The 13,716-nt window shown below is 47.5% G+C and overlaps 1 protein-coding gene across 1 annotated transcript; it reads left to right on the forward strand.

Annotated features, from left to right (window-relative positions):
* Positions 1 to 6,715: 6,715 nt before the first annotated feature.
* Positions 6,716 to 13,716, forward strand: cct2 (chaperonin containing TCP1, subunit 2 (beta)). The gene is made up of 16 exons (XM_083934858.1): positions 6,716 to 6,789; positions 8,611 to 8,685; positions 9,251 to 9,316; positions 9,404 to 9,515; positions 9,653 to 9,729; positions 9,826 to 9,938; positions 10,119 to 10,321; positions 10,422 to 10,522; positions 10,803 to 10,930; positions 11,017 to 11,120; positions 11,213 to 11,332; positions 11,818 to 11,946; positions 12,021 to 12,124; positions 12,234 to 12,333; positions 12,426 to 12,567; positions 13,258 to 13,716. The coding sequence occupies exons 1-16, from the start codon at positions 6,787 to 6,789 to the stop codon at positions 13,286 to 13,288; spliced, it is 1,608 nt and encodes a 535-aa protein (XP_083790984.1). The 5' UTR covers positions 6,716 to 6,786; the 3' UTR covers positions 13,289 to 13,716.

The following is a 13,716-nucleotide window of genomic DNA, read 5'->3' on the forward strand; positions in this document are numbered from 1 at the left end:
GTAAACAGCGTTTCACTCGTGTTTGGGAGGAAAGTTTGAATTAATTTCAAAATCCCAAGAAAAAGGTTGAACTCGTGATTGACTTTATTCTGCGGCTCGAAGGAAACGCAGTGATCACCAGATGTTAAAGTTACTTATTCACATAAATATGAATATGAATGTAGTTTTAGGCTTTTGTGAGTGTAAAACTGTGAAAATGAATCTTTTCTATGAAGTGAACGTGAATGAATTCTGACGACTCGGCTTCATGAGAATGAAAACTAATAAACAGAGAGGTGTGTTTGATCTGTCTGTTCTTACTTATGTGTCTAATGGGGTCCGACCCTAACCATAACCTTATGGGGACCTTCACCGACTACACCCCCCCCCCCCACACACACACACACCTTATCCTAACGGTGTCACACACAAACATACACACACACACAAAGAGAGAAAGTCACACACAAGCAGAGACACACAACACACACACAAACACACACATACACACACAGAGACACAGACACACACACAGAGACAGACACACACACACACAAACACACAGACACACACACAGAGACACACAGAGAGAGAGAGAGAGACACACACACAGAGACACGCACACACACACACACACAGACAAACACACAGACACACACACACACACACACACACACACACACACTGACACACACAGCCACACACACACACTCACACACACACACACACACACAGACACACACACTCACTCACACACACACACACTCTAACACACACACACACACACACACACACTCACACACACTCACACAGACACACACACACCCACACACACACAGAGACACAGACACACACACTCACACACAGACACACACACACACACACACACACACTGATGACTAATTCAGGTGGAGGAGGTCACTAATTAGGTGTGGGACACAGACGCAGAAGGTAAAGTGTCACAGATGGACGTGCAGCGCTGCGTGAGTACCTGCGTGTCTCTTCCCTGTTTCCTGTTCTTCACTTTAACGCTTCCTTCATCACGTCGTGTTTTATCACGTTACAAAGCTCCGGGATCGTCGGCAGTTTGCACTCTTAGATGTTGAAAAGTCATAAATGATGAAAATGTCTCTGCACAAGGAAGCAACCGTACCGCGTCTAGGAGCGGCACGCTTGCCGTCCACGGCCCGTTTGGGAGAGGTGGGCTTTAGTAAAGCACGTTTGCACGTGTACGAGCACGAGCGTGCACACGTGTACGAGCACGAGGCCTACGGCGGCTCTGAGGTCATTTCCTGTGCGCCTGTTGGGACGTAGAAAAAAGAAGGAGGGGCCATGCGCGGGCATTTCAAACAATGGCGGTGAAAGGTTCACGTTGGTGTGATGCGGAGGTGGAGTGTTTACTGCAGATTTGGTCGATGAAAAGATTCAAAAACAGTCGACAAGACGCACAAAAACTCCGAGGTCTACGGAAAGATCTGGAAACAAAGCCACGCATCGCCATGACGTCATCAATGCGTGTGACGTGTTACGGCGTGATGACGTATAGGCAGCAAGAAGCATTCCCCGAGGCCCAGGTAGTGTGAGTACAAACGGGCCTGGAGGGGGGGACAAGGACCCTAAAGCACGGGGCACGGGACGGAGGCACAGTGGGAGGGCGCCCTGAAGTGCGTCCGGGACATGAACCACAACGGGAAACAAACTTCTCCTGTCTCCACCACATCACGCTGCCTCCGATAAAGTGAAACACCAGCGTAAAATCATCCCAGGGTCTTTTTCAGCACTTACAAATATTAACGGAGTAATCCAGGAGAGTCGCTAACAGCTGCACGTGGCTAACTGTGGTTAGCTCGGGGCAGCACGGTGAAGGCATTCAAAGGTCGTTTTTAACCACTAATGCTGCTGAAAATAACAGCAAACCTCTGCAGCAGCATGAGAAGAGTCCCTACACACACAACAAAGCACCAATGGGCTCCTTCCACTGTAATGGACTTTACTATGAGAGGAGCTGGTACAGGGGCCAGTAGGTAAGTCTTTAAAACACTCTTTAATAAACTCTGGCTTCACTAACTACGCTGATGACGCTTTGTTGTGTGTGTAGGGACTCTTCTCATGCTGCTGCAGAGGTTTGCTGTTATTTTCAGCAGCATTAGTGGTTAAAAAAGACCTTTGAATGCCTTCACCGTATTGCCACGAGCTAACCACTGTTAGCCATGTCAGCCTGTTAGGAGCGCTATCGCCACCTACTTCTTCGGCGTGTTCAGGACGTTGTTTGAGGCGGATTTTGCGGTTTTGTGCGGATGGAGATATTTTGCATCACACCGGTGGTTTGGACGGGACTTTCCTTTTAACCCGGGGTCATTAAAGTGTCAAAAACACCCGTGTTTTTGTGGAAACCAGTGGCTGAAGCTTCAGTTTGTCCTGATTTCGTCGCTTATAGAACTTTTCTGTTGGTACTTTTGTGGCGCTCCGTCCTGAACCAGGCGCCGTGATAAAGCTTTCCTATAAAACACGTTTTACACCATGCACTGTGCTTGTGTGTGTAATCTACTCTATGTAAAGGATTGATTGATTGATTGGTTGATTGGTTGATTGATTGATTGATTGATTGATTGATTGATTGATTGATTGATTGATTGATTGATTGATTGATTGATTGATTGATTGTCTGATCCGTGGTTATGGGCTGTGTTGAACCCTGCAGCCTCCAGGGGGCGCTCACAGGACGAGTCACGATCTCCAAACCAAACAGAAAACCAGGTGTAACGTTCCTGAACTGATACAGGTAACTAATCTCTACTCAGATGTGTGTGTGTGTGTGTGTGTGTGTGTGTGTGGCGGTGTCGTCTGTCAGCTGAAAGAGTGACGGACAGATGTCCTTTATCACCACGGAAACTATCGTCAAGGGGAAACTGTCTCTTCGTCTCCTCTGAGAACATGTAATTAACTGATACTCTATCCTGTGTGTGTGTGTGTGTGTGTGTGTGTGTGTGTGTGTGTGTGTGTGTGTGTGTGTGTGTGTGTGTGTGTGTGTGTGTGTGTGTGTGTGTGTGTGTGTGTGTGTGTGTGTGTGTGTGTGTGTGTGTGTTGCAGGGCAGGGTGGGAGCTCGTCATCTCTCTCAGATTCAGGAGGAGTCGGACAGCAGAGAGCACAGGTAACGAACCTTCATGTGTTTGTGTTCATGAAGCTCCTTCAACCTGACAACATCTGTGTGTGTGTGTGTGTGTGTGTGTTTGTGTGCGTTCGTGTGTGTGTGTCTGTGTGCGTGTCTGTGTGTGTGTGTGTGTCCAGCGGAGCACGTCCTTGGCAGAGGGATAACGTTACCGTGATCAGACCCGACTGTAAACAAATCTGAATGGAAACTGGTTTACATGAAAGTGTGTGTGTGTGTGTGTGTGTGTGTGTGTGTGTGTGTGTGTGTGTGTGTGTGTGTGTGTGTGTGTGTGTGTGTGTGTGTGTGATGCAGCCTGACAGGATTACAACATGATGCAGTGAAATATGAACCCATCACTCTCTCTCTCTCTCTCTCTCTCTCTCTCTCTCTCTCTCTCTCTCTCTCTCTCTCTCTCTCTCTCTCTCTCTCTCTCTCTCTGTCAGCACCTGTTTCCTGCCTCCGATCGTGCAGCGGCAGACGGGTGGAGGTGCAGCGGGTAAACCAGGTGGAGGTGCAGCAGGGAGACCAGGTGGAGGTGCAGCAGGGGAACCAGGTGGAGGTGCAGCGGGTAAACCAGGTGGAGGTGCAGCAGGGAGACCAGGTGGAGGTGCAGCAGGGGAACCAGGTGGAGGTGCAGCAGGGAAACCAGGTGGAGGTGCAGCAGGGGAACCAGGTGGAGGTGCAGCAGGGAGACCAGGTGGAGGTGCAGCAGGGGAACCAGGTGGAGGTGCAGCGGGGGAACCAGGTGGAGGTGCAGAGGGTAAACCAGGTGGAGGTGCAGCAGGGGAACCAGGTGGAGGTGCAGCGGGTAAACCAGGTGGAGGTGCAGCAGGGGAACCAGGTGGAGGTGCAGCAGGGGAACCAGGTGGAGGTGCAGCAGGGGAACCAGGTGGAGGTGCAGCAGGGAGACCAGGTGTGGAGGAGGCACAGAGGCCGGCCGTGAGGCGCCCGTCCGACCCGGCGTCTCTGGCTCTGTACGAACAGCAGAGGAAGCTGGAGGACAACAGGAGTCTGCTGGAGGAGGTGAAGCAGCCTCTGGGGGTTTCTAACGCGCGGCTCTTTGATTTCATGACTGCGGTCATTGATCTCGTCTTTGCTCTCATGGAAGTGTGCACGTGCTGCCGTTCGGCTGCGTTCACGCCAAATGCAAAAGTTGTTTGTGTTTATTAAAAGCAGCCGCAGCCTCATGAAACGCTGAGAAGGGGACTTTCTGTGTGTGTGTGTGTGTGTGTGTGTGTGTGTGTGTGTGTGTGTGTGTGTGTGTGTGTGTGTGTGTGTGTGTGTGTCTCAGTTGGGGCGTATCGAGGCAGAGCTTCGGGAGTCTGTTCGTCTGGATGTTGAGCGACAGCAAGAAGCTGAATTCCTGCGTCAACAAGAACTCAAAGTGCTGAGAACGAACCTGAGTCACCTGAGCCTGAGCCAGCGAGTCACCAAGTACACACACATACACACACACACACACACACACACACACACACACACACACACCTGTACACACACACCTGAGCTGCTTGGTTCACTCTACACCACATCACTGTAATCATATGACTCCCTGTTGTGTCTTCCACAGACCCTGGGTCAGCAGCTACTTCAGGAAGTTCCCCATGCACATCTACTGCCTTCCTGTCCAGGCGGCCAATCACAGAGGCCGGAGGCGGGGCCGGGTGAAGAGGCGATGAGTGGGCGGAGCCACGGGGAAATCTATCCTGTGTCTTTTTCCCGAAACACTTTTCTTGACTTTCATGGAAAATGAGTTCGAAGAAAGATCTGAAGAAGAAATCCAACGACTTAAGACTGAAACTTACAGGGAAATACTGTCATCGAACAACAAAACCAGCACAAAAAGATGCAAAATGACTAAAAATAGATGCAAAACCAGCACAAACAGATGCAAAATGACTAAAAATAGATGCAAAACCAGCACAAAAAGATGCAAAATGATTAAAAATAGATGCAAAACCAGCACAAAAAGATGCAAAATGACTAAAAAATAGATGCAAAACCACCACAAAAAGATGTAAAATGACTAAAAATAGATGCAAAACCACCACAAAAAGATGTAAAATGACTAAAAATAGATGCAAAACTACCACAAAAAGATGTAAAATGACTAAAAATAGATGCAAAACCACCACAAAAAGATGCAAAATGACTAAAAATAGATGCAAAACCAGCACAAAAAGATGCAAAATGACTAAAAATAGATGCAAAACCAACACAAAAAGATGCAAAATGACTAAAAATAGATGCAAAACCAGCACAAAAAGATGCGAAATGACTAAAAATAGATGCAAAACCACCACTAAAAGATGCGAAATGACTAAAAATAGATGCAAAACCACCACAAAAAGATGCGAAATGACTAAAAATAGATGCAAAACCACCACAAAAAGATGCAAAATGACAACTGAAACTAAGAGAAAGGAGCCTATTCTTTCCCAGTAGGCGCGCGCACACACACACACACACACACACACACACACACACACACACACACACACACACACAGCAGGAACAGACGGCGTGGAGCCTCTGGGGGAACCACAGGCTTCGGCTGCGGTCCAAAAAACATCTTAAGGCTGAAAAGATGAAATCAAGAATAAAATGAGGATTAAGTGTTTCCTGTGCTCTCGTGTGTCGGTGCCGTCGGGGCTGAGCGCGCCCTGCAGGACGCGTGTGTTTAACGTGCACGTCTGACGCCCTCTGGTGTGCACGAACATTCCCATCTTTACTGACTTAAAGAAAAGAAAGTTGTTTTTATCACTTTCAGCTCATTGAAACACTTTTAATGTTAATTTCCAAGCCTCTCCAGCAGCTCAGTTCCATGTTTCTACGAACACATGTGGGAAATTATCATTTCACCTGTTTTATCACATTAAAAGCTATTGTGCTTTAAACAAGTACCTTTGTGTTTTGTAATAACAGAAGGACACAAAAGTAAATTAAATGTCTGTTCTGTAAATTTTTGTTGTCAAAGAAACACAATTCATAAACAATTTTCAAGCACTTTCTCCAAAAATCGAGCACTTTTCAAGTATTTTATTTACTGCAGATTTTATATTGGATAGAGGCAGACAGAATTTCTCAGTATTTTTATTATTATTAATATTATTTACTTTCTTTACTACCTTAATTAGTTATTTATTTATTTTAAACTGATTTAATTTGCTGCTTTTATTCATTTACCTTTGTATTAATGCCCCTATTTCAGCATCAGAACCATAAGAAAAATAAAAAGACAAACTGTAACTTATGTAACTAATTATGAACATATTTACAGTTCAAATAAACAGAAAATGTGCAGTTTTGTGCAGATTGTGCAAAAAGTTTAAATATTTTTTACAGTATTTGATTTTTATTTATTTACTTTTTTATTTACTACCTTAATTATTTAGTTATTTTAGAATTTTTTACTTACATTTAAAAAATATTTGCATTCATTTATTTATTTTATTTCTATTTATTAATTTATTTTTATTTACTTTTATTTATTTGCATTCCATGATCTGCCCTGAACGCAGCCTTACGTCTGTACGTGTTTACGTTCGTACGTGCTTACGTTCGTACGGGCTTACGTTCCTACGTGCTTACGTCACTCCCCTGCCCAGCCCTTGTCCCGTGAGCGTGCGCTGCCTCCCCGTTAACCGCAGACATCATGGTGAGTTTTAACGTTTATTCACCGTCGAACGAACCCGAACAAACTGCGGTTCCGTGTCTTCGCGCTCCTCAGCGCGCGGAGAGTCCGTTAAACACTTTACAACCCGTGTGTGTGGTATATTAGCCTCTGTTAGCTCACGGTGCTAACCGGCGCAGCACGCACATGGACGCTGTGAATGCGCTAACGGCTAAGCTAACAGATTAAAACTTGTTTTTATTAAGTCTCTGTGAGATCAGGTGAAGCTGTCCGGTCCGACACAGCTCATTAACCCGCATCTGTTCTGATTCAGTGTTTATTCATCAGAGTCTGCGTGTTTTTGTTCTTCAGATTAGCCCGTTAGCATGCTAGTTAGCTTGTCATCGGGTCTTTGTGGCTGTCAGGACGAACAAACACAACAGACGAAGAAACAGTCGAAAAATAATAAGTGAAATATGAAAAAACTTCCACTTTAATTTGTTTTTAACTGCAGCTTCAGTCGTCAAAAGTAAATTAGTTTATTTTGTTTTTATATTTTAATTATTTAGAAGCTTCTAGCGGTTTCCAGGATGAAAGGGGCGGGGCTCGGCTGGTGCTACGTTCACGGGTGCTCGGAAAAAACACAACTGTCAGAAACAAAAGATACATCCTCGATTTAACTGTACAACTAATTCAATTTTATTCATAGGCCCAAATCATAACAGCAGTTATCTCAGGACACTTTACAGAGTAGGTAAAGACCACACTCTGTGAATTATTCATGATTTACAGAGACCCAACAATTCCCCCGTAGAGTACGGTGGAGACGAAAACCTTCACTATAACAGACAGGAACGTCAGACAGACCCAGCTCTGTGGAGGACGCACATCTGTCTGCACCGGAGAGAGGAAGAGAGAGAAGGAGAGAGAGAGAGGAAGAGAAGGACAGAGAGAGACAAAGACAGACACACTTCCACTAACTATAATAATGTGAATATGACTTATTAATACAGCAGAACAGTAGAAACAAGCACAGCTGAGGTGATAGATTATAACAGCAGCAGGAAGCGTCATGCAGGACCACGGCAGCAGGCACCACCACCATCAGCAGAGACCTGCGAGACGACAACACACAAACAACTCTTGTTAATTCAATAACAATACAATGTATTTATGCAGCAGCTTTAATAACAAAGTGCACACGTTATTTATTTATGTAGTCAAAGGTCGAATATGTGGAATTTTATTAAAAGCTTAAAAAAATACACTCATGGTGTTTTGAGGGGTACACAATGAAAGTATTGCTTTTCCATATTTAGTCTGAATTAATATTTAAAAATATTGACGGGTTTGAAAATGACTTTCTGAGCACTTTCGTGGTAAAACGACGCTTTTGCTGCACTCTGTGGAGTTTTAAAGATCCGTCCACTAAAGCAACAATCAATCAGTTAAAAAAGCCGAATCATTTAAGAATTTCTTTAATGGAGAACAATCCCAAATATTGTGTGAATCATTTTGCACATTTGATCACTGGTTCAGGATCATCTGGTCTGGATGAACCCTGGGCGCCTCCCTAGGGAGGTGTTCCAGGCACGTCCAGCTGGGAGGAGGCCTCGGGGAAGACCCAGGACCAGGTGGAGAGATTAGATCTCCACACTGGCCTGGGAACGCCTCAGGATCCCCCAGTTAGAGCTGGTTAATGTGGCCCGGGAAAGGGAAGTTTGGGGTCCCCTGCTGGAGCTGCTGCCCCTGAGACCTGATCCAGGATCAGAGGCTGAAGATGATGATGAGAGAGAGCCAGAGCCGTTGTGTCGTGTGTGTGTGTGTCGTGTGTGTGTGTGACGTCTTTGTCCCGTGTCTCTGCAGGCGTCCTTATCGATGGCACCGGTCAACATCTTCAAACACGGAGCTGATGAAGAGAAAGCTGAAACCGCTCGACTGGTGAGTTTGATTCCTTTACTTACACCCTCACACTCAGCGGCCACTTTATTAGGTACGCCTGTCCACCTGCTCTTCTTCCTCCCCCTCCTCTTCTTCCTCCCCCTCCTCTTCAGCCTGGTTGGAGTTCCTCTTCTTCCTCCTCCTCCCTCTTCTTCCTCCTCCTCTTCCTCCTCTTCTTCCCCCTCTACCTCCTCCTCCCCATCCTCTCCTCCTTTTCTTCAGACTGGTTGGAGCTCCTCTTCCTACTTCCTCTCCTCTTCCCCCTCTTCCTCTTCCTCCCCTCTTCCTCCTCTTCTTCAGACTGGTTGGAGCTGATAGAAAGTCAGCACTAACTCAAATATTGCAGGAGAGCCTCTGTGAACATACAACACCTCCTTTCTACAGAGAGACGACCACACTGACTCTTTATTAATAATAATATAATATTTTTAATCATCGTAGTTAAAACTCTATAACATTACAGCTACGATAGATTTCCACAGAGCGTGTGTTTGTGTCCTGTTTATATTTATTTCCCCGTTTGAAGCCTGAAACTTCGTAAATGTGCGTTTTTCTTTCTCTGCAGTCGTCGTTCATCGGCGCCATCGCCATCGGAGATCTGGTGAAGAGCACTCTGGGTCCAAAGGGGATGGTAGGTCGCGCTGATTACAGCCTCTGCGTTGCGTTCAGGCGTCAGTTGTCGGTCAGTTAAAAGATTTCCTCCTGTCTTTGTCTCCAGGACAAGATCCTGCTCGGCGGAGGGAAGGTCGGCACGGTGACGGTGACCAACGACGGAGCGACCATCCTGAAGGCCATCGGCGTGGACAACCCCGCCGCCAAGGTGCTGGTTGGTGAGTGAAGCTGCAGAAACATCTGCACTTATTAAGATTATTATTATTAATATTATTAATATTATTATTATTTATATCCATACTGAGAACGTTTCTGCATAAAACTGTTCAATAAATAAAAACTATAATTGTTGCAGACATGTCGAAGGTTCAGGACGAGGAAGTGGGCGACGGGACGACCTCCGTCACCGTCCTCGCCGCGGAGCTGCTGCGGGTAAAATCCTCTCTCTGTCAGAATGAGTCGGCGTTTTTAAAAAGAGCCGCGTCACCGTTTAACTCACCGCCGCTTTTTTTTTTGAAACCGTCACAGGAGGCGGAGCTGCTGATCGCCAAGAAGATCCACCCACAGACCATCATCTCCGGCTGGAGGAAGGCCACGCAGGTGGCCAGAGACGCCCTGAGGGAGGCCGCCGTGGACCACAGGTGAGACCCGGGGGGGGGGGGGCACAGGCGAGACCGGGGGGGACCAGGAGGTCGTGACCAGGGCCTGGAGTCGACTTTTGCTGCGTCAGCGTTTAGAAAAGAGTAAAAACAGTCCAATCCAATCAAACTTAGATGAAAGTTCAGCTGATTTGAATACGTTTCGCCGTCCCGTCTCCATAGCAACGACCCCGCCCGTTTCCAGGAGGACCTGCTGAACATCGCCCGGACGACGCTCTCCTCCAAGCTGCTGACGCACCACAAGGACCACTTCTCTCAGCTCGCCGTGGACGCCGTCCTGAGGCTGAAGGGCTCCGGGAACCTGGAGGCCATCCACATCATCAAGAAGCTGGGAGGGAGCCTCACCGACTCCTACCTGGACGAAGGTGTGTGTGTGTGTGTGTGTGTGTGTGATGTCATAACCACCAGGCTGGCGTCTGATTGGCCGCTGTAAGAGTTCCCGGTTGACTCTGATTGGTTCTGCAGGTTTCCTGTTGGACAAGAAGATCGGCGTGAACCAACCCAAGAGGCTGGAGAACGTCAACATCCTGATCGCCAACACCGGCATGGATACCGACAAGATCAAGGTGCTCACACACACTCACACACACACGTTTTCTGACAGATGATGCATTCAAGGACAGTTGGAAAGTTGAAAATCAAATAGAGATTTGTGTTTTTTTTTACAGGCGATTAAATGGTTTAATTTCGTAATTTCGGCGTTTTAAACCTTTTGTTTGTGCAGTTCAGAGGAGTTCAAACCAAAGTCTGTTCTTTACACTGGAAGACTATTAGTAACTGTGTGTGTGTGTGTGTGTGTGTGTGTGTGTGTGTGTGTGTGTGTGTGTGTGTGTGTGTGTGTGTCAGATCTTCGGCTCCAGGGTTCGTGTCGACTCGACGGCGAAGGTCGCAGAGATCGAGCTGGCGGAGAAAGAGAAGATGAAGGAGAAGGTCGACCGCATCCTGAAACACGGAATCAACTGCTTCATCAACAGGTACGCACACACACACACACACACACACACAACCCCGGCGTACTCTTTGTTCAGGTGTTGTAAAGAGCTGCGTCTCTCCGTCACAGACAGCTGATCTATAATTACCCAGAGCAGCTGTTTGCTCAGGCTGGAGTCATGGCCATCGAGCACGCCGACTTTGCTGGCGTCGAGCGCCTCGCTCTGGTCACCGGTACGTACACACACACACGCAGACTCAGTTTGTTGTTTTATTGTGGACGCAGATCTCCTGAACTGTGTGTGTGTGTGTGTGTGTGAGATCAGGAGGAGAGATCGCCTCCACCTTCGACCACCCTGAGCTGGTGAAGCTGGGTCACTGCAAACTGATCGAGGAGGTGATGATCGGAGAGGACATGCTCATCCACTTCTCTGGCGTCGCCATGGGTACGGACACACACACACACACACACACAAGTAAAAGACATTAGAGAGAATGGAGCTTTAAGTGGAGTCTCCTCCTGCTGGACATTAGAGAGAATGCAGCTTTAAGTGGAGTCTCCTCCTGCTGGACATTAGAGAGCATGCAGCTTTAAGTGGAGTCTCCTCCTGTTGGACATTAGAGAGAATGCAGCTTTAAGTGGAGTCTCCTCCTGCTGGACAGTAGAGAGAATGCAGCTTTAAGTGCAGTCTCCTCCTGCTGGACATTAGAGAGAATGCAGCTTTAAGTGGAGTCTCCTCCTGCTGGACATTAGAGAGAATGCAGCTTTAAGTGGAGTCTCCTCCTGCTGGACATTAGAGAGAATGCAGCTTTAAGTGGAGTCTCCTCCTGCTGGACATTAGAGAGAATGCAGCTTTAAGTGGAGTCTCCTCCTGCTGGACATGAGAGAGAATGCAGCTTTAAGTGGATCTTTACCCCCCCTCCCCCTCAGGTGAGGCGTGCACCATCGTCCTGCGCGGAGCGACTCAGCAGATTCTGGACGAGGCGGAGCGCTCGCTGCACGACGCTCTGTGCGTGTTGGCTCAGACCGTGAAGGAGCCACGCACCGTCTACGGAGGAGGTACACACACACACGCTCACACACACTCACACACACACACAGCTACACGTGTCTAACCTGCTGCTCTCCGTCAGGCTGCTCTGAGATGCTGATGGCCAAGGTGGTGAGCGATCTGGCCAATAGGACGCCAGGAAAGGAGGCGGTCGCCATGGAGTCGTTCTCCAAAGCTCTGATGATGGTAACGACACCGCAGAGATAATAATACACAACATACACGCATATAAAGTGTTTGCGCTCCTCGTTGAGCAGAAACTCACCTCGTGTTTCTCGCCCTTTTTCCCCGCCAGCTGCCGACCATCATCGCCGACAACGCCGGCTACGACAGCGCCGACCTGGTGTCTCAGCTGCGCGCCGCCCACCAGGAGAACAAGGTCTCCTGCGGCCTGAGTGAGTCTCCGCAGACGCCCGTCACCTGAACGCCTCCGCGGAGAGACTGCGGGCGCGTCGGGGCTCACACGTGTGTTCTCTCTCCCCTGCAGACATGACTGAAGGCGTGGTGGGCGACATGGCGGAGCTGGGCGTCACCGAGTCCTTCCAGGTGAAGCGGCAGGTGCTGCTGAGCGCGTCAGAGGCCGCAGAGATGATCCTGAGGGTCGACAACATCATCAAGGCGGCGCCCAGGTCCAAACGCCACCAACACACACACACACACACCGCCACTGCAGCTTTAACGACCGCGACAGGCTCCAAACATCAGAAATACACATACTACTGTTGTTGTTGTTTGTTTGTTTCCTGACTGTTGTTGTTGTTTGTTTGTTTCCTGACTGTTGTTGTTTGTTTGTTTCCTGACTCTTGTTGTTGTTTGTTTCCTGACTGTTGTTGTTGTTGTTTGTTTGTTTCCTGACTGTTGTTTGTTTGTTTCCTGACTGTTGTTGTTTGTTTCCTGACTGTTGTTGTTTGATTGTTTCCTGACTGTTGTTGTTGTTTGTTTCCTGACTGTTGTTGTTTGATTGTTTCCTGACTGTTGTTGTTTGTTTGTTTCTCCTGACTGTTGTTGTTGTTTGTTTCCTGACTGTTGTTGTTGTTTGTTTCCTGACTGTTGTTGTTGTTTGTTTCCTGACTGTTGTTGTTTGTTTCCTGACTGTTGTTGTTTGTTTGTTTCTCCTGACTGTTGTTGTTGTTTGTTTCCTGACTGTTGTTGTTTGATTGTTTCCTGACTGTTGTTGTTTGTTTGTTTCTCCTGACTGTTGTTGTTGTTTGTTTCCTGACTGTTGTTGTTGTTTGTTTCCTGACTGTTGTTGTTGTTTGTTTCCTGACTGTTGTTGTTTGTTTGTTTCCTGACTGTTGTTGTTGTTGTTGTTTGTGCAGGAAGCGCGTCCCTGACCATCACCCGTGTTAGAGGAGGAAGAGGAGGATGAAGAACTTTTATTTATCGCCTCTGTGAAAAAAAGAAAACACTTTTTGTTTTTCGCTGTTAAACTGTGGATGCTAACGATAGCTAACGCTGGCTAACGATAGCTGACGCTGGCTAACGATAGCTGACGCTGGCTAACGATAGCTGACGCTGGCTAACGATAGCTAACGCTGGCTAACGATAGCTGACGCTGGCTAACGATAGCTGACGCAGGCTAACGATAGCTGACGCAGGCTAACGATGGCTGACGCAGGCTAACGATAGCTAGCGTTGGCTAACGCTGGCACCACAGATTCTAGTGTGGAGCTAATGTTTGTGATGCTAACGTAGGAAGCTGGTTACGCTAACGTTAGCCGGTTTGCTCTGAACGTTTGTTTTGTTTACTGAAAATAAAAAGAACCAATCACCATCGA

The sequence above is a fragment of the Echiichthys vipera genome (assembly GCF_963691815.1).
Source record: "Echiichthys vipera genome assembly, chromosome: 20".
Classification (NCBI taxonomy): Eukaryota; Metazoa; Chordata; class Actinopteri; order Perciformes; family Trachinidae; genus Echiichthys; species Echiichthys vipera.